Source organism: Betta splendens, chromosome 12 (genome assembly GCF_900634795.4).
Source record: "Betta splendens chromosome 12, fBetSpl5.4, whole genome shotgun sequence".
Lineage (NCBI taxonomy): Eukaryota > Metazoa > Chordata > Actinopteri > Anabantiformes > Osphronemidae > Betta > Betta splendens.
The window spans coordinates 801722-822457 of record NC_040892.2 but is presented as its reverse complement, the minus strand read 5'-3'; the positions used below and the strand labels follow the sequence as shown (position 1 = coordinate 822457).

Here is a 20736-nt window from a genome sequence, read left to right as displayed (position 1 = left end):
CAAGTCCCAGGGACCGAAACATCTGCACAGGGAGGCGTGTGGCCATGTGTGTGCACGTGGTGGAGGGGGGGGGGGGGGGGGGGGGGGGGGGGGGGGCTCCGGCCTCCGAGGGCTGGAGGGAGGACGTGTCGTGCTACGAGCAGATGTCAGCGGGACCTGAACAGCAGGTTGGGGTGATGCCGCAGGGAAGGAGCTGTGGTGAGGGAGCCCCCCCTGCAGCCCAGCCTGGGGGGGGGGGCTGCACCGCGGCTCTCCAAGCACTCCACCTCTGCTCCGCTCCCCTCCTCACCTTGCAGCCCGGCCTCCCCCCGCTCACCCTTTTGACAGTACAATTAGATAATTAGTCACCTTGGCACTAATAACCTAATCATTACTTGTCTGCGTGTGTTTTCTCTGTACGTCCCTCCCCTGAGTCCTGACGTGGAGCTGAATGGGCAGAGGGGCGTGCAATTACCTTTGTCTGGCTTCTCCCTGTGGCACAGACTGAGCCAAGGCTCTGATCTGCACCGAAGCAAAGGCCTCTGTTAATAGAGGCAGAGATCTGCTCTTTGGAGAAGGTCACGCTTGCTCTCACATCCATTAACACCAGCGCCTTTCTATCACTGCCTGGTTGTGGCAGCTGGAGCTGTGCAGATACTGTGATCAGCCTCTGTTGAGCGCAGATGCTGACATTTCCCCAGTTAGTGAAAGTGGCAATCGGGAGCTTCCACTGTCAATGAGTCATCAAAGCGCTTGTTGGAGAACAGCTGTTGACGTCAGTGCGCTGCCACACGGTTGTTTCCTGGATTGCTGATCATCCTTTCATCTGCATGGATTAAATACAGAACTCAGAGTTCAGAGAAATGTTACCTGCCATCTACTGTAAGCGGGATCATTTCTGACAGCATGTTTAGAAGCTACAGCTGAACATCAAATATTAATTAGTCGTCTTTTTACAGGTTCCTTTTCTTTGAGGCATTTGGATTCAGCACAAACACACAGTCTGTATGGAGAACCCTCATATTCACCTGCTCCGTCCTGGATGATGCATGATTTTACAGCTACTCATCCTGTCACACACAAACACAGCTGAGTTGGATCAGATTTGAATTTGAAGTAAAAAACAAACAAACATTAGTATTGATGCCTTCGAAGCAGGAAGTCACCAAAGAAGAAAATAAGACCAAGCTACTGCTCAAAGTCATTCTAGAAGTGAGTGAGTCATTCTAGGTGTGTTTCATGTCCTGGCTGTAACTTATGTTACTCGTTGATGAGCTTTTTGCCACATCGGATCCTTCTTCCACCTTTACAGAGCAGGCGTTCACTTTCCTGCTGTTTTCTATTTTTCCACATCTGCAGGTTTTGCAACAAAGTGCTGATCTTTGCCACAAAGCCACACTCATGCATTTCTGATGATTAGGTCTGTTTGTGTCATCACATCATCCTCTTCCTGGAGTCAAATCAGAGTTTGCACTGAGTCCTGAATGAGAAATCTGGACAAATGGTCAATAAAACCTGACTCACTGTTATTCCTAGTGAATCGATGGAGAATCCCAGTCTATTGTGAATGTAGTGGAAGTTGTTTGTCTACAAATGAGGTCGGCTGGTCCTGCAGACGATGCACCAGCAGCTCTGTGGTTGATGGAGGAGGCGTCGGTCTGTGTGCGTTCTCACAGTCAGGGCAGAAACAGAGAACTTCCACTGCCTCCATGCATTTTTTATCAACCCCAATTACTCAGAGCTTGTTGATATTTCGCATCATTTCATTTGGGAACATTTGCATGGCGTGTCCAGCAGCCTGCTGCAGGGCCGAGCCGCACGCACCGCAGCAAATCACAGGTCACCGAGCAACTACGTATTAGTCAGGGAGCTGGTGACCATTCTGTAAAACAGGAGCTCCTGTTGGAAAAATGTGAGTTTGCTGCTTTGTAATTAGGAACTTTTTCTGGTTTTGGCTAAAATTATGGTGAAAATACTTTTGTAGCGTTTTTAATGTGTGACTCGACGACGTGGACAGGAAGTGAACACCTGCAAACATCTGTATGTTATGTAACATATGCAGGTCAAACTGCTCATTCGCTCGCTCGTCAATCTTAATTAGCAGCTGCTCTGCCTCATCCGTGCTGCAGATGGAGATGAAGGCTTAATATCAACATCTCCATCAAAACGAGTTGCATGAGGCTGATTGACAGGACGACCCGTGCCCTGGTGAAGGTGCAGAGACCAGGCGGCTGCTTCCTGGTGCTTCACATTTGTAGTAATTGACAGGTGCAGAGAAACGCTGGGGTCCTGGTGGAGCTCGGCGCCGCTTATGCAGATTAACACGTCAAAAGTACAAATGAATAAATAAACTGCTGAGCACAAATCAGGTATTTAGCCTGAGGGAAGCCGTCATTAACAGATAAAACAAAGTGACTAATCACAAAAACAACGCGCTTCAGATGTGGAGGAAGTCAAGAGGCGGCCAGGCTGGAGGCTAAGAAGCTAAGTCGTCTTAATTATTCAGCCATCAGCAAACAAAGACGCGCGTTTATAATTCACAGAGTGTGACAGCTAGTATTTTTAATTAAAGACGCGTCTACATGGGAACACGCGGGAGAAATATACTGTTTATCAGCATGGAGGGAGGAAAAGCAGGCTTTGAGGATGGGATCACAGCGATGCCACTCGTTCCCACAGCAGTGGAGGAGTCGGAGGCAGAGGCCTGATGGGAATTCTGCAGGTCAGCGAAGGAACGAAGGTGGGACAGGAGAGCCGCAACAAAGGAGCCGCGCCGGGTGCTTGACACTAAAAAGGAAATCCTGCTTCCTTTGAAATCCAGATGAGCTGAGGTGAGGTCCTCGGTCCAAAGCAGAGTGCAGCCCTCACATGTTGGGTTTTTAATATTTCACCAGACTAGTGCAGCCGTCACCTCTGCCTGAACCGCCTTCACGCCTGGACACAATTCAGCTGTAAACACTGCGCTTCTCCTAAATTGGCCTAACAGCGCCCTGTTTCCTCCTCCCTCCGTGCTCCGCACGCCGGCTCCTTTGACCTTCACGCCGAGCGCGGCCTGAACCTCGGCTATTGATTTTTCTAACTACGTGTTTACTCCGCGTCTACGCGCTTTGCCAGCTGCTTGGAGAGCATCGCTTGCCCCGAGGCGATCAGCAGGGCTCAGCTTGTTCCCGGCTTTGATCATCGTTCAGCCAGAGGATTAACATATGCGCGCGCTCTTCCTCCCTTTGTCGCTGAGCTTGATAATAAATCTGCGGCCGTCCTCTCTCCTCCCTCTCGCTCGCTCCGGAACGGGACGAGCCATGAATCAATCGGCCGCTTTACGCCTCGTGTCCAACATAGATGCAAATCACAGAAGGATCTGTGGGTAAAGCTCTGCTTATTAAAAGCGATGGCTGACTCATGCACACGCATGTCGCCAAGACGAACAGCAGGTAGCGCCTGAAATACAGCAGCACTGGTGGCGATAAAACACACATAGACTGAGAGATTAACTCATTTCTGCTACTATTATCTCAATGGAGGCCTAAACTAAGCCTCCCCCACTCTGCCAAACCTGAAGGAGAGCTGAAGGCTGATCAAGTTAATTAGCGTGTGATTGTGGGAGGCTGCAGCCCCGTCTAAAGAGGCTTAGCGGCCGAGACCCTTCGTACCTGCCCTCGCTGTGCACTAAGTGCTCTAATTAGGCTTTGTTGGAGCCGGCCGCCCCCGCGTTCGCACCGCGTCCGCCCGCGTTCGCCCCGCGTTCGCACCGCGTCCGCCCGCGTTCGCCCCTCAAGGCCGGGTCCATCTTATGGGCTTTACAGAAGTGGGACACGGAGCGCGCGGAGAGGAGACGGAGCCTGTGTGCAGGTAAACAGCTGCATCGTTCCCTCTCGCCCATCGCCTCGCTCCCCGTTGCCTTCCTTATTTATTACGACCTAATTATATCAGTGTCACGAGCATAACTAGCTCCTTGCCCTAAATGCCGCAATGCTCCTGTGGCTGCGCTCGTACTCGCAGACCTTATGTTTCTGAGTTTTGTAGCATTTAACCACTGCTTTTAGAGGCTTGTTGAGCTGCTGCTCGTCTCTTCAAGGATCCAGCAGAGGAGGACACGCGCTGAATGAGAACACAGTACAGCAGCATGGTCTCAGGACTGACGGGGGGGTGTCACCAGGGCAGCGGCTCCATAGGATCAAATCTGAACTCTCATCAGGTTCCTGCCGCTCCGCTCGTGACCCGGCGCCCACAGACCGGGCCGGTCCTGGACCCGGAGCTTCCACACACATCAAACAGGGGCACCTCCCCACGACCCGATGGAACCGCCTCGTCTCCTCCTCTCCGCTTTCATCTGAGCGCGATACTGCAGACGGGTCGGAAAATATCGATCAAATCCTCCCCGTGGGTTTGAGAGGCGGCTCCAGGCCCGGACCCGCGTGTTCTGCTACAGCGGCTGTCAGGCAGGCGGGCCGAGCAGCGGCTCCGAGAGAGACGTCTTTAAAAAAGGAAACAGCCACACGGGGCAGGCAGGCAGCACAACAGACAAGAGGTTCTAAAGCGCGGAGAATAATGCATGTGAATCCCAATCATCGAAATTCAAATGATTTGGATGCTCCCCAGCCGCTGCTGCGCTCCTTGTCTGCCTTCTGTCAAGGCCTCACAACTCACCACCACGAGCGGAGGAGAAGCCGGCTGCAGAATCGGGCTCGCATTCGGAGCGGCCCGTTATTAATTAAGCTTGTGGGGATGCGTATTTGACAGAGGCTCCCGAGGCGCCGGGCGGTGTGGATCTTGGCGCTGACCCGGCCCAGCAGGGGTGGGAGCTGTGTCTTTGAGGTGGGGGGGGGGCTGGCTCCATGCCGACAGCCAGGCCCGCTACGTCTGTGTGCCCGCTTTGAAGTGTCACCTTGAGGGAAGCGCTGATGGCCGTGAAGCCGTGAAGCCGCGAGGGCGGCGCCGCCGCCGCTCGACGCCGAGCAGCGCCGCCGCCGCACACGCCCGCTTTAATATTGCATGGGCCCACGTCCATCCTGCACACACAGGACATTCCTCCTGCCTGATTCAGTTGGAACGCAGATCTTTGTTCCTCCTCTCACTCTGGGGCTCAACACCTGCGCTGCTTTGTGCTCAGGAAGAACAAATGTCGAGCTCTGCAGCCGCGTTGACGTCCACCACGAGCCGCGTTATCGGAGCGGACGCACGCTGTCTGTTGTGATGTCAGAACCGGCAGAAATCCAAACATGTAAATGAACGTCTGTGGAACATGACGCGTCTGTTTTCTCTGATGACTGATTTCAGAATTGTAGCCGCTGAACTTGGGCTGGTTTCTGTTTCCCTCCACCTTCATGATTGACGCTTTATGAAGGTGATTCGGAAGCTTTTTATAAAATGGCCACAATTTCTCATTTCATGCCTTAGAATTAAAAGCATATACTGCTAAGCTGCTAACTGTGGCTCCTTTGCGCTGCAGCTAATTGCTAATGTTCTTTCATCACTTCCTTCATCAGCGGGGACCGACTGCAGCGCTGCCTGACCCGCTGCCAGCGCACTTACGCAGCGCGTAAGAATCAAACATGGCTCCAGTCTGAGCAGATGCATGAGAGGGAGTTTATCAACAGAGGCTGAGGAATGGAAGTGTTTTGAAGTAAGGAGAAATGTATTTAAAAAACACGCACACTGCTGCACTTTCTAGCCGCTTTAACAACCGTCCCAGTTCACAAATAGCAGCTTTAACTCCCCTGATTAGCACTGACATCTGCAGCCTTTCATCTTTCCCTCCATCTTGTTTTTTAATCACATTAACCCAAACGGGCATCCTTTAATGGCCTCTTTTTTAGGAAAGCTGAAAGAGGAGAGATAATTAAAATAATTAAACCGCTGGGACCGGTGCACGCTCATCTCCCACTCTCTTCTTTTCTTCTCGCCTTTAAGTTTGATTTCTGCCGTGCTTAGTGATTCCAGCAGCACATACAGAGAACATCTCATCATCCTCATTTAATTGCATTAAGTTCACTCTCGGAGGTCCAATTTCTCCCTCCAGAACCAACAGCCAATGTAGGATCTCATCTTTAGGTGCATGTCAACCATCTAAACGTGGGGGGGGGGTCTAAACAGCCTTTATGGAGCATATTTATTTAGTCAGTGAGTGTGTTTTGCATAAGTCCGAAGATAAAAACGGGGAAAGTATCCCCTTTAATGATTATTTATTCATGGACTTTTAAGCTTTTAATGAGGACAAATGAAGCCGTTTTCCACAGTGTCAGTATGTAGTAAGCTTACCCAAAATATACTTGTTTAGCATTTTCTTCTGCTGTTTGTCCACGAGGAATAAACACTTACATTTAAATAGAACTAGGATTTTAGAGTGAGACTTTTAAGTGATCAGTTTATCTTGATCTTGCATTAATATAAAATTTACCACAAGTTTTGATCTGACTCTGTGATGGTGATGATTTATTAATTTTCATTTTCATTCATGTAACTGAAACAAAATCCTTAAAATATAACTGAGCGTTACTGAAAAATAAAGTGATGTGAGAGACCAGATGATTTTTAGGATGATGGTTCTCAATTTTGGATCAATCCGTGACCCGTTGAACTGAAGAAATTTGCTAATTTGCATAAATTATTCTTTGCACTGTTGTGTAATTTATTCCCGTGTCATACGCTTGTTCCATCCAACTTCTCCTGTGGAAAGAAGTAGGCTACACAGCGTCTGAGCCCTATTTGCATTATAGGTGTACATATCTTGAATAATATAATTACACATCTTCAGATGAATTCAAACTTTACTTCCTGTCAAAAAGAATCTAATGAATTCTTGCATGAGGATTTTACCAACAGCAAGAGCCCGACATTCTCCTCGGAGTGCAGCCCCGAACTTTACATAAGCTTGGATGTCTCCCCCCGTCTCACACTTTCACTTCATTCAGATCATTTTCACAGGGCTTCATTTCAAGTTGGCACACAAAAAAAGGAAGAATCCCTTTGCTGGAAATACTTACGATTTATATTTAAATTTTCATGGAATCTTTGAGAACATTGAGGAGCAATTTCACATTTGCACTGACATCTAATTTCTCAAGTAGAGTCTGAAAGCACAAATTGCCAAGGATTCCCTATGTGCCCAATTATCCTGCATCAATTTCCTTGACCCTGCGGAACGCTGGTAAATTAATCATACCACTTTTTTTGGACTCGCTCTTATGAAATACATATGCACGCGTTTGATAAACTAATCATACTTGGTCGGTTATACTCACAAAGAAAATCCAGTTCCGATAGCAAGATGAGAGTTAGCAGTGAAGCCCCAGGATTCAGGAGCTGGAGAAACAAACACACACCAACCGTCGCATGAACACAACAAAAACAAGCAAAGAAGAGAAGGGTGCAAAGGTTTAAAATAAAGAAATAAGGTTTAAAAGTAGAAATCAATCATAGTGATTTGATCAGATTGAGATGTGATACTTTAGTTTTTTTAGGAGTCTCCATTTCCTCACAGAATGTCATCCACTAACAAAATACATAGATTAAGTGAAGATGTGTGTCAATACATGCACACAGGGTATTGGTGGACGGTAAATTACTAATTAGACTGATTAGGCTGATATTAACAAGTTATGGTTCTGAATTCCCTCCATGTCCAGTCTCACATTGTATCTATCATTCCAGAACCTGTTGATCCCAACATGGCTGCTCAACGTGGTGTTGGTTTTTGGAGCAACAGTGTCCTCTGCTGGATCAGAACAACGAGCAGGAGGGCGGGTTAGCAGAACCACAGCAGAACCACTGTGATCCAAGAACCATCTCATCTGATGATCTAAAGAGAAAAGCTGTTAGACTTAAAAATAAACTAATTAAAAAATCTAAAACTTTCCATTTTAACAATGTACTTTGCAAAAGTTTAAGCATTTGACCAAATATTCAAAAGCAACGTTTGAGAAAACTGCTTCCAACATGTTGAAACTTTGATTTAAGCTTTAAATTAAACATCTATTTTAACAGATATGAAAACAGTTCATTAACGAAACAGGTTCATTAAGGGTTCAACAGGTGAGACGTAGATTCATTTATTGTTTGAGCTAATCAAGTGTAAAAAGCTGTCCTGTCCTGTATCAACGTCTGTTTAAAGTGCAAAAACGAAGCCGAGCTCAGGATTGTAGTGCAAAACATTAAAGACGATCTTTATTGTTCACAGTTAAACACAAGCCACTGCTTTAAAACTTCATTTTTGCCATTTTGTCCCAGAATATCCAGCTTCGCTTCGAGTCCCGGTGTCTTCAGTTTGTGCTGATTGTACCTTCTGTCTTGTTACAGCTGGCGTTTAGTGGATTGTTGAACATGCTTTAGATAGCGAGGCAGAAGAAAATGACAGCAGGAGTTCCCAGTGGACAACAGGATCTAACGCCAACGCTAATGGAGGTAAGGACGTTTATCAGACTCGAGGAAAATAAAGTATTAGACAGGTAACGTGGTTTCCCACACTTTACACCACACCTAAACAGAAACAACACGTCTATTTGTCTGAATAAAGCCAGAACAAATACGTTTTAATGGCACTTCCAAAATCAGCTGGCAATAAAAAACAAGAGGGTTTTCATGGACTGACCTGACGTGGTCTCTGGTGTAGGATATGTAGGTGTGTGTGTGTGTGTGCGTGTGTGTGTGTGTGTGTGTGTGTGTGTGTGTGTGTGTGTGTACGTCATATGGGAAAAGATAAAAAATAAACCTGGGACAAACTGTTGAATTCATTAAAAAGTTTAGGTTTTTCCATTTCATGAACCTCAAACACTTTCCTCCTTTCGTTTGCTGATGTATGAGAAGCACATCACATCCAACTCATTCCTTGCCAGCTTCTTTTTGACCAAACACAAGGAAGGTTTCGACTCATTCAAAGGGCACATTCCAGGTTCTCCTGGAATAAAGCAAAGATCTCTGAGCTCCTCCACCTCTGAAATCACTTTAGCGCAACACAATGAAGGAAACGAATGATGGCCAAGCTCACGTCCAGCTGATGACACTGACTTGGACATAAAGGGTCGGTCCCCAGGAACCAGCAGATACAGACTGAAACCGATGGTGACACTGTCTCTAAGACGCTCAGATCCAACGCAATAAAACATTTTCCCATTGTCTCGGTTAATTCGTTTGTTGTGAAGCTCTTTAAATATTTTGTTTGTTCTTTGGGAAATTGTGCATTTTTGTAATTCGGCTCGTTAGTCGGTCGCCTCCATCGGAAATTTATTACATCTGCTGTTTATAAAAATATTCCTAAGTAGAGCCTTACTCTGAATTCTTCAGGGGAACACATGAGAAAAGGGGAAATCCTGTTGTCCACTCATGGGAATGGAACAAATAACACTGAAGACTTGCTGACATGTTACTCTTTTGCTGATTTGTAGCTCTTCTCTATTGTTAATCCTCAGCCTCTCCCAGCTCGCCCCGCGTCCGGCTCAGTTCTGTGTCTCTAACTGTGCTCATGATGTGTTTCATTGTAGTCCATGATCTTGAGCTGCTGCTGCCGCAGGCGAGTCGCCCCCGCCTGGCCGCGTCCTGCCACTGCCCTCCTGCGAGGGCTTTCCTGACTGGACGCCCGCTGCCTGCGTTCAGGTGGGGGTTCCTTGGTGAACACAGTGAGAGGAGCGGGGGCGGCAGCTGGGGCCGGGGACGAGCTTGGAATGGGAGAAGATACGGGGCCGGCGGGGGCCGTGAGCGCTGTGCACGGCGGCTCCACGCAAAGCTCAGTCTTCAGCACGTGGGCGAGGCCGGCCAGGTGCGGCGGGGGCGGCTCCTCGTCGCACTGGCTCTCGCTCTTGTTGCGGAACAGCTCACGCGCCCTCATTCCCAGGAAGCTCTTGGCGCTGGGGTAGGAGCCCACAGTGAGCGGGGCGTCGGCGGGGGCCAGGGGCGTGAGCGGGGTGGCAAATGGACAGGACAGAGAGGGCTCCAGCAGCAGGGGCGGGGCGAGGTCCTGGCTGCCGTTGAACGAGTTGGCTGTCGACTTGGAAGAGTTGCTCACCTTGGGTTGCCCTGGCGATAAAGTGCTGCCGTTGCCCTGAGGAGAGCCTCTGCTGCCCATCTCCTCGTTGGTGTGAGCTTTACTTGGTCCATCTTGCACCGTGATACTGGTGGGGAAAGAAGTTACAGCTTATTACCAAGATCAATGCATAAACACTCAAAAACATGTGATGATGGGCTTTAAATACAAGGCAGTAAAAATAACCATTAGCTTAACAGCTAAAACTAGGCACACTTATAATATAAGCACAATACAGCAGCCTGACCTGGCGTCAGCACAAGTGTGTGTGTCAACGCCGCCCCCTGCTGGTGAGCCAGAGCTGCTGCTGGCTGGAGCCTCCATCTCCACCCTGCTGTAGAGCTGCAGGAGCTCAGTCTGCAGCAGCTGAGTGATTCTCCTCTGAGCCTGATACCTGCTGTCTGAGGCCTGCAGCTCTGCCCTGAACAGACAAAGAGCCACAGTACAATGATACAATAACAGCAACAAAGAAAGAAACACTGGCACACGAAGCAGGGGCTGACTTCCAAAGGGTTTTTACAGGAGCTTTGTACCTGCTGCTCAATGCAAACAAAGTATGTGGCTGACTTAAGAAGCTAGTGTATGTTGGGATGAGAAACAGAAACATCTGCCTCATACAGACATGAAACACTTCCAGGCTCATTATCTGCAGTTTTAACAGCTGTGTGTAAACTGAACTTTTTTTTTTTTGAAATACGTACTTTGCTTGACACTTCACATCTTCAAGGAACTTCTTCTGCTCTGCAATGAGGTGCTCCTTTTTGGACAGGTGTGTCTCCAGCTCAGTGACTCTCTGCTGCGCCGCCTCCAGTTTCTGGCCCTGAACCAGGAGGCTCTGCTTCAGCGTCTCCACCTCTTTGCCATAGGACTCCTGAAGCATCTGCGTCTCCTGGGAGGTGGATTGTTGTAGAGTGAGACAAACGAGGACGAAACAAAACAAATGAGGCTGTAGCTGCAGTGTTCAGCTTCTTTTCTCTAAATAAAACTAATACCAAAGCTTTCAGCACCTCAGTAGGACAGGAAATGCCCAATAAACTGTATTAGTTTGCCTTTATTCACACACACACACACACACACACACACACACACACACACACACACACACACACACACACACACACACACACACACACACACACACACACACACACACACACACACACACACACACACACACACACACACACACACACACACACACACACACACACACACACACACACACACACACACACACACACACACGCAGTACCTTGGTATTATCAGCTCCCGTGTGGTGCACCTCCTGCATGGACAGCTTATGCGCCTCCCCGAGGAGCAGCAGCTGCTTGTTCAGGAAGCTCATCTGCTGCTGGGTGCTTTCACTGTTGCTCAACTGAAGGACACAAGAGACAAATAATGATGATGGAGGGCAAAGCTGCAATTAGGCTGCAAACCAACTCTGTCAACAAATATATGAGGAGCCTTGATTCCATGAACTCAACTAAAAGTCCAAGTAGCACCAGAAAACCACCATTTCTTTTAGAACAGACCAGACATGATAGGTAAATAGAACAGAGTTACTCAACTACGTACAATATACATGTATAAACACCAGTATTCATATTTCTTTACCTTAATGCTCGTCTGGTTGAGTAAGTGTCCAGTGTGACAGACTTTGTTGTTGGCCCTCTGAAGATCTGCCTCCAGTTCATCCATCCTTTTCTGATTCTCCTGCAACTTAATCTGAAGACACAGTTTGTGTGTTATCAGCTGAAGTGATCCTTTAACCGTGCAGTGACGTGCAGCCTTTCTTCTGACTGCTTTGTACCTGGAGCTCCTGGTTCTTGGTGTAGTGCTCATCTCGGCTCTGCTGCAGTTGCCGGATCTGGCTGTGCAGCTTGGTCACCACCGTCTCCCGGTCGTCCCACAGCTGCCGGTAGCGCTGCTGCTCCACCTGCAGACTCTCCCTCAGAGACAAGATGTCCACGCTCTGCAAGTTCAACTGGTCTTTCTGCACGAACATATGCAAAGGAACCATCACAAAGTGGACTGCAGGTTATCAAAGGTCTACATGCTTCTAGGACATGTACATAATAAATCCTTGATTGGGGTTCAATAATTTCTAAATAGGTATTTACAAATAAGTAAAGCAATTCAAAACAAACATCTGTATTTTTGCATGTGTTCGCTACAGAGTATTGAATTAATAATGGGTTTCTTGGTCCTGTCACAGGTGGCACAGCTGTGACCTCTAGTCACACCATCCTAATCATCCTGTATCAGCATGTGCGTCCTCACCATGGCGTTGTTCTGTTCCTCCAGCGCCGTGGCGTTGATGATGCGTCGGAGGAGGCGTCGGTTGCGGACGGCGTGCTGCTCCCTCTTGTAGCGCTCGTACAGCAGCTGGTTGTGGAGCAGGAGCAGCTGGCTGCGCAGCGTGTGGAGCTCATCCAGCGGAGCCGAGCCTGTGGAGGCCAAGGTAATAACAATGTGAGTAAGACGCTTCCATGCAGCTGCTGCAGAACACGCTGGACATCACTGTTCAGAATCAGTCCATCAGGCTCTGCATCAGTAAACATGACAGAGAATCATGGGATGCATTTGTTAGTGTTTCACCTAAAGCAAAGTACATTAGTTTTCTGTACAACAGCTAATTGACCCCAAAGACACCAAAGACGTGCTGTGAATAAGTACATCTCAAAAAAAAAGACGCACAATATATGCTCCTGTATGTAGGAACCAATACAGCTGCACTACTTCACACTGGATTAGGGAACGAGCACATAATAAGTGTTACTGAGCCACATCCACCTGACATCCAGCCTTATGATCATTATTATGATTCTAGTTCTACTCTACACCAATGTGAAAAGTGGTAAGAAATGTGAAAGTCCACGACCGGCTTGGAACCATTCATGTCTCAGAACAAACCCAGCCTGTGACTCGATGCAGCCATTATACTGTGTGGCGGTGCTTTACCTCCAAAGTGTGTCCAGTCAGCTGACTTGCTTGGCAAAGGTAATCTGTAACAGCAGAAAATGTTTATTACGGTTATCCCTCTGGGAGGTTTTGCTTTTTTCAGTGAATTATTACATTTACATTACATGTGGCCAATTCCCTGGAGGGAAAAGCAGACCTGAAACAAACCAAAGTTTTCTTACATCTCCTACTGTACCTCTTAAGAACTTTGTCATGAGCGTCGCTCCCCTGCTGAACCATGCGATCCAGCACCTCCAGTGGTGAAGCCGCCACCAGGCCTTCCTCCTCTCCGTCCTCCAGACCCTCCTCCTGCTGAGACAGCCTCTCCAATGCTGCCTTGCGCACCGCTTCCAAAGTCTTCTGACCCATGAAGAGCGAGGCGGCCCTGGGCAGAGCCAGGTCAAAGAACGACTCGTATGGCACCGGAGCTGGGGTCTTGCTACACGGGCTTGGGGAGAACATGCCAAACTTTTCCACCTCGTCATCCGGAGCGGAGGGGCTACGATGGAGGTGGTGATCGATGGGGGTGAAACACGACTGGAAGGACCAGGACTGCTCGAGGCTGTCTCCTCCTGCACCGCCCACTCCTCTCTCACCGTCAGCAACACTGGTGCCGGCAGCAATCTCAGCTTTGTCTGGTGTTGATAAGACATTGTGCGTGTCCTGGACGGGACCAGGCTGCGCGCTGGGGATGGTCTCGTCTTGTATCTGACTGCCAGTCAGTGTTTCAGTGGTGTGATAGAAAGGAGAGTCAAAGCCCCTCAGAGCAGACAGCTCCGGCTTCTCCTCAGTGATCTTCAGCAGCTCCTCCGTGATAGCAGCTGCAGCAAAAACATACCAGGCGTTAGACCTGCTTGTAAGAGCATGTGGTGGAATGTTTGTGTGTTTATATGCAGCATGATTTGGTTCTGGTGGGCTTCTTCTGCGACTAGGATGACGTCTGCCTTCTAAACCTCACTCACCCTCTTCCCGTTCTTTCTCTGTTCTCAGCTGAAGCGCCCTCTCCTCCTCCTCCTGTTTCTCCATGAAGACAGACAGTTCTGTCAAAGTCATGGAGATGTTCTCAGCAGCTCCTGCATCAGATGAATACATTTAGACGGTTCAGGTGACAATAATTCACCATCTGGTGTCAGACATCGTCACAGTTTCACTGATACTAAACCAAAGCCAACCATAGTTGGAATGCTGCAGCTCTCAGGTCAGTGTGTCCTAACAGCGTACACACGGTTGACTTCTGATGCACTAAAACCTCTGCTGTGATTATGACTAACCTCTATTTGCAGTCACTTCTGAGATCTTCTCTGTATCTTTCACTGGCTCCTGTCTCACCAGTGCAGGCTTACTGTTTTCTCCATGTCGGCGATCCTGAAAGGAGTTGTGTTATTTTGCTACTATGAAATCAGGTTTATGGAAACATTGTCAAGATGGATTCCACAAATAATTTTCTTATGACACAAACACGTGTACCTTTCTTGGTGGGCTGGACTGCACTGTGGAGGCTGGTAAGGAGACTATGGGGAAGTCGTCTGACAGCGTGGGAGGTGGAGAGGATGTGGCTGGGGTGCTGGAGGCAGGTGTTCCTTTCCCTCCTACACCAATCGAAAGAATCACCAGACAAGCAAACACCATTACGTCACCATTTGTCACTATTAAAAAAGTAAATCACCAGCAACCATGTTAACCTGATGTGCAGGGGAAGCGGCTGGGAAGGTGTGAGGCACTATAGGAGAGCTCCAGGTTGGGTGACATGCCCCTGGAGGAAGGGGGCGTGGCCATGCCACACAGGGAGGAGGGGCTCCACAGAGGGTCCTTCGCCCCACAGGAAGAGTTGAGTTCACAGGTGGAGTTCTGCAAAGAAAGAGACATTTATAAATGTGAACTACATTTATATTATGGTCTGCTTAAAGGTTTAACACAGGGACAGACCACAGGGGGTCAAGAACCAAAACCACTCCCCTCTGTTGCCCACTTGGTACCAAAAAGGAACAGATTGCATTTTATCGCATTTCAAGGCATTCTGCTCTGGAAAAGATCTACAGAAACGTGTCGGGACAAAGGTAACGAACACAGCGCATGGAACAGGTGATGTACGGCGTGTAAACACGGCCGTGTATGACAGGCAGCAGCAAACAGGAACACACGCAGGACTCTGGCATTAAAACCAAGTCTCCCACAGCTGCTGACTGCGTTATGGGTGTTCTTACCTGGCGTCTGGAGGTCTGTGGGCTGCGGTAGGAGGACTGTGTCCCTGAGAAGGGAGGCAAGGACAAGGGCGGGGGGAGCGGCTGCCGGGGAGTCGAGAATGGGGTCGAAGATGAGCTGCCTGTTGTCAAGAAGACAAAGAGTCTGATCAATCTTTACATGCTTCCAGCTGACAGCCTTTGGGCTTCCTCTACTCTTTCACCCCTCACAAGTCCCTGTAAGCTAAGTCTTGTTTAGTCTGCCATTAGTACCATAGTTATCACGTCAGCAGTGCTGTGGTGAACAAAGTCCTAAACACACAGAACAAAGTGTGATTATCCACATGTTGTATTAATTTTAGTTTCCTGACCATAGCTGCTCTGGAGGTCTGCGTAGGGGCTGGAAGTGCAGTCTTGAGGTCGCACGTGGATTTGGGGGTAAACGTTCTCAGGCATGGTGGCATACCCCTCCTCACAGGAAGCCTCCTTTGGGTCTAGAGACACTTTGGCACATTCAATTACGATATCGTGGACTTCAAACTTTTTCCACCTAAGGCAAAGCATAAAATCATACATCAAAGTTAATGGATTATGTTTGGAACTAAAAATGTTTCCTTTTGTTGCTCAGAATAACACAACTCACCTGGTCGGATCGAGTTCGTGGTCCTTTGTTCCTGTCACCAGTTCTGGGTGTATACGCACATGTTCAAGCATTGGCTGAAGGAGAAACACAGAATTTGCATGAGCAAATGATGTGATAAAAAGCCCACACACACCAAGTGCAGGGACATCCTCACCTTCACGACCTCCTCGAATGTTTCCATGTTCTCCTTCATGCTGTAGTGGGATCGTAGGTAGGACACAAAGTTGCACGGGTACATGCCATAGAGACGATGGAAGAGGGAGTAGACGCTGGCGTGCAGGTGGATCAGGTAGACCTCTGACACATGTCCTGGATGCATGAAAGTAAGAAATCAAATCCAAGCTAGCAATACTCAGCTTACAAAGCAAACCCAAATATACGTCCTTCTCAGGGTAAGCACCTGAGATCACAGGACTCTGGGCAAAAAAACCTTGGGAGATCAAACAAATAATGCAGCAAATACAAGGAAAGGTTTTTACCAGGATTCTTAAGGTTCCAGGAAGCCAGTCGACCAAAAATGTCAAAATACTCCCAAAGGTGTTGTTTGCCAGCTTGAGGTATCATGGGCAGCAGGGTGATCAGCACCAGCACGCCGGTTATCAGCACCACAACGTCTGTGTCCGTCTGAGCAAACATCGGGGAAAAAAAAAAAAACATTGGAAAAAATCTTCTGGCGTACTAGGTTTTTGTTAAATTCATATTACAGGTTTACTTGTGCACTAACCACAGCAAGAGGCAAAGCCAAAATCCAGTTATCCATTAGTTAGCTTCAAGGACCAGAACTAAATGTACAAATTCACTGTATATTAACTTAACGCAGCTCAGGTCACAGAAGTTCTAAATTCAGATAGGTGAAATGCTCTGATCTGTATCTAGGCACATACCCGTCACCAATCACAGGGTTTCCGTTACCTTTAGGCATTTGAGCAGCGAGAGCAGCAGAGGGTATCGAGCGATCTTGTGGATCCAGGACGGCTGCTTGCGGATAACGTGGCCAAGCAGGGTGAGGGTGGGCAGTCGGCAAGCCTGTTTGGTCATACACTCATTCATCTTGTCAAGAAGGTGCTGGAGAGAGAAAGTGCCAAACGATCTTTAACACTGGGAAACGGTGCAGCCGCAGCTCTACAGTATATCCATGCAGATATCAGCACCAGGCAAAACTGACCTTACAGCAAAGTTTTGCTATTTTAGTTCTGACGTACGTTAAGGAAGTTTTTTTTACCTTATCGTGTGGCTCTCTGACAGAGGAGAGGATATGGATGGTTTGGGTAGAGTTTGTTTCCAAGAAGTAGTCCACCAGCACGTTGAGCAGCATAGATCCTCGCTCTTAAAGGAAGAAACATAAAAGTAAAAGAAGACTTGACTCTGTTTCATAAGATCACAGCTGTTACCAGATGTGCTACAGTAACAGATCATACAATGCTGAGCGGTCCTACCAGTGCTCAGCTGCTCATTGATAAGGCCTCGGATCTCTTCTAGCTGGTGGAGGTCGGAGGTTTCCAGGAGCGGTAGGAGCTCCCCCATGTTGAGCTGCTCCCTGGCCATGGTGGTGGCAGTGCTGGGGGGAGGGAGGCAGGGTCTCTGTCACGGTGTCTGTCCCTGGCTGCCTGGAGGACTCCTGGGGCCACCCACCAACACAGTCTCCAGGCACCTCTACGTTCACACAGAGACCAGTTCATAAACATTTCCCAGAATTAGTCAGAGATCTGATCTAGGATTAGACGTCACATGACAATCTCCGCTCTGGACGGCTGAACAGGGTTTCAGCAAAGGGGCAATTTAACAATAACATCATTTAACTGCTTTACTTTAACTATATTTTTAGTTTGAGAGCATTGATGTTTCATGATGTCTGATCCCCATGTGACATGAATGATTGTGGCTGTAACTGGGTGAAATGCATCTCTCACTAGCTCCTTTCACACACGCTCTGGAATTCTGAGCATTTCAGGGCATCAAACGGAGGCGGAGCATTTCTCAAAGGGAAGCCCTGAGACTTCCTGACATGACAGGCACCAGCTCGAGCTAGTTCCCTCGTCCTGAGTCTGCAGAGCTGATGTGGTCTGGGTGTGTTGATGACATTGAGGCTACTTTGTGGTAAATAATGATAATGCACCAAAATCAAACGGATTAAGCGTGAACATAAATGAGTAATGTCAGTTTTAGGGCGGATTGTCTGAATTTAAAAGTGATGTAACAGACAGTGGGGTGTGCTACATTTGAACAACCCTATGAACAAATGAATATTTCCACCTATTAAAATGTGGTTAACACTTTAGGTCAATGTTCTTTTCTCTATAATAAATGTAGGTGAGTCACAGATTCAGTCATTTAAAGCAAAGAGTAGAGCTAATCCAGATGAGCAGGATGTGTCACCAAACAACATCTTCCCTGATTCCACAGATCTCATCAGCTCTGATCAGTTCTCACTACACAAAATGTACTAGAAAACAATGAGGATCCTATTGTGTTCAGTCCGTTCACTGAATATGAAGCTTCAATAGGACGAAACATTTCAACATGGAGTCACATGTTAGAAAACTTAGATAAGAGGAAACAAGTAACAATGATGCTTGGTGTTATCAATGAACTGCTCAGTCATGTGGTTATGAGGATGTGAACAGTGGGTCTGAGCGACCCCTTCTCACAAACGCAGGTCAGAGGCACAAACAAGAGACACCTTCAGTGTGATGTCAGACCGCAGCGGGTTCAGCGGGACACAAAGACGCTTTATGCAGCCTGAGCACCAGGCTCGCACTGAAATTACATTTGGCTGTTTACAACCCGTTATCAGCAGCTTCAGCTCCTCCTGTATGAATATTTCAAGGTTTATAAGTCAAACCACCTTGTTTGATGATTCAGAATAACACAAGGAGAAACAAATCCCAAACCTTCCTCATTCCAACAGTTATAAGATAAAAAAGTCTGGTATCAATAGAAATATACACGTTTTATTAAGTCCACTTAAAGATGTCAAAGTTAGCCAATAAAGTGTATTTATTCCTGTACAGTAGGTTTTAGGGAAAAAATTACATAACATAGATGAATACAATAAATAAGACTGTCACAAATGATTAAAACCCTTTGGACAATTTCTCGGCAGACCAGGCGTCTGTAAAATCCATCCATGTTTCACAGATTAACCAACGATGCAACAAAGATCCCTGTCAGTGAGCCCAGTGCAGTGACTGACAGGTGAAAGGGGTCAAACGGTGAAACTACTGATCCATTTCCATGGATCAATTCCATCCGTAGTGGCAGCAGAGACCGAGAGTTGACAGGTCAACTGAACGCACGCTGTCAACTGGAAACTGAAGACTGACGTTTGTGGAGAAATGATGAAACGTATAAACGTGTTTGCTGCGGATACGAGGAAGGAGGCGTGATGCGGGAGGATGAATGGAACCTTCTATTGTGGTGCACCTAACTAACACAAACGCATACACGCACGGTGGAAGCAACTAAACAGTGGAAGCAGTGCAGATTATGGGACTGGTGGTGTGTGAGGCAGCGGCTGTGCGGGGACTGACCGCTGTCTGCTGCCTGGCGTAAACAACTCGCAGAGAACAATGGGCAGGGTTCGGTAAACTACTTTATCCGGTTATTCGAAGAAATATCCTAGAATCCTTTCTCTGACAATCCGAGCATCGCAGTCAAGAGTGAACCCTAGACAACCAACGTGACGGTGACGTGTTCAAAGCATCGACATCCACTAAATCCATCCCTGGGTCTGTCCAAAAACAAGTCAGAGCACCGCCGTCAGCTAACATTAGCTGGGAGCAGCGACTCTCACTCGGTCGAGGACTCATCCCGCCTGTCAGCCGCGTCGAGTCGGCGGAGGAACGAGCTGGACGGCTCGTGTTTACTAACACAGCTTATGTGCGTTGAGATTCGCCTCACGAAAATCACATTTGACTTAAATAATAGGAGCTGTTTACCTGTTAGAGTAGCTCCACTCCACAGGGCGCCGCCATCTTGAACACCTCACAGCCCATCCCACCACAGTGAGCCTCCGCCGACGGGTTGCATGCAAACTAATCCCACAAGTTAGCGCCCCGCAACTCGCAGCAACAAAGTTCGCAAATGATGAACAAAACAGGATTCAGGAAGATAATTAAATGACACATAACAAAGAATTAATACTGCCTTAAACTGCGCCCACCAAATCACCCGTTCTGAAGCACAGAGAACATTGTTTTCTCCATCTCCTCGATGGTGGAAGGATGAAGCGTGTGTAATGCGGTTCCGCGTGACCCATATGTGAAGAGCGCACGCGCAAATTAGATTTATAACAAGATAGTTGAGCGATTGATGATGAAACTCATCTCTGCCAAAGAAAATAAAGTCTGAAACTAAACTAAAGAACTAAAGTCTTTAAACGTCTTTAAAAAACAACATGCAGAGGTTGTGACGACGAAAGTCAAACATTTACTTTAGTTTTAGTCTAAATGTGTCAAAATAAAATAATACAAAACTAAAATAATGTTACTATTAATCCATCTTTTCACTAAAACACTTTCTCGTGAGTCTAACAATGACATCACATGTCATGTCATTACGTGTAATTATCATACATAACATGCAGCATTTATGTATTTTTCTCACATAAGTTTCACTACAATCAACATCTTGTTAAAGCCTTTATTTTCCATTTGATATAGACATTTACAATCGTTTGTCTTAAGCGACTGCCAGAATCTATTCTAATCAAGCTGCTAAACTGTAATCGATTGTCTGTGGTGATGGGGTTGACACAGCAGTGTTTACTGTATACTGTATTTCACAATTATAATCTATGTTTTTAATTAGACTGAACTAAACTGTGTTTCACATCTAACCGTAATAATTTGCAGCATCCATATATATATATATATATATATATACACACTCTATTCTCACCCTCCGCGGGTGGTCTCATCCACTTTCCAAGCTCGGGTCCTCTACCAGAGGCCAGGGAG

At 47.4% G+C, this 20736-nt stretch overlaps 1 protein-coding gene across 6 annotated transcripts; it reads right to left on the bottom strand.

Annotated features, from left to right (window-relative positions):
* Positions 1-740: 740 nt before the first annotated feature.
* Positions 741-19959, bottom strand: tsc1b (TSC complex subunit 1b). Of its 6 annotated transcripts, none has more exons than XM_055513257.1 (24): positions 19717-19959; positions 17215-17431; positions 17001-17104; positions 16691-16843; positions 16258-16402; positions 15933-16087; positions 15779-15852; positions 15507-15685; positions 15160-15278; positions 14638-14803; positions 14423-14544; positions 14227-14320; positions 13918-14028; positions 13152-13776; positions 12956-12999; positions 12275-12441; positions 11805-11987; positions 11609-11719; positions 11247-11369; positions 10696-10883; positions 10242-10415; positions 9977-10082; positions 7221-7281; positions 741-805 (listed from the first exon to the last, which is right to left on the bottom strand). In XM_055513257.1, the coding sequence occupies exons 2-24, from the start codon at positions 17321-17323 to the stop codon at positions 756-758; spliced, it is 3363 nt and encodes a 1120-aa protein (XP_055369232.1). In that variant the 5' UTR covers positions 17324-17431; positions 19717-19959; the 3' UTR covers positions 741-755. The 6 variants fall into 6 exon arrangements, with proteins under 6 accessions (XP_055369232.1, XP_029024413.1, XP_055369231.1 ...); XM_029168580.3 differs by lacking the exon at positions 741-805 and adding an exon at positions 1033-1049 and having other exon boundaries at positions 19717-19957; XM_055513256.1 differs by lacking the exon at positions 741-805 and having other exon boundaries at positions 7147-7281.
* Between the last annotated feature and the right edge of the window lie 777 nt (positions 19960-20736).

Bases quoted from the DNA above. Each gene is read 5' to 3' on its own strand.
- tsc1b (XM_029168577.3), bottom strand. From the start codon at position 17,323: ATGGCCAGGGAGCAGCTCAACATGGGGGAGCTCCTACCGCTCCTGGAA. The intron at 12,442-12,955 runs GTAAAGCACCGC...TGGCCTCCACAG, and splicing joins TGACTGGACACACTTTGGAG to GCTCGGCTCCGCTGGATGAG. The intron at 10,083-10,241 runs GTCAGGCTGCTG...TTTCCCCACCAG, and splicing joins CACACTTGTGCTGACGCCAG to TATCACGGTGCAAGATGGAC.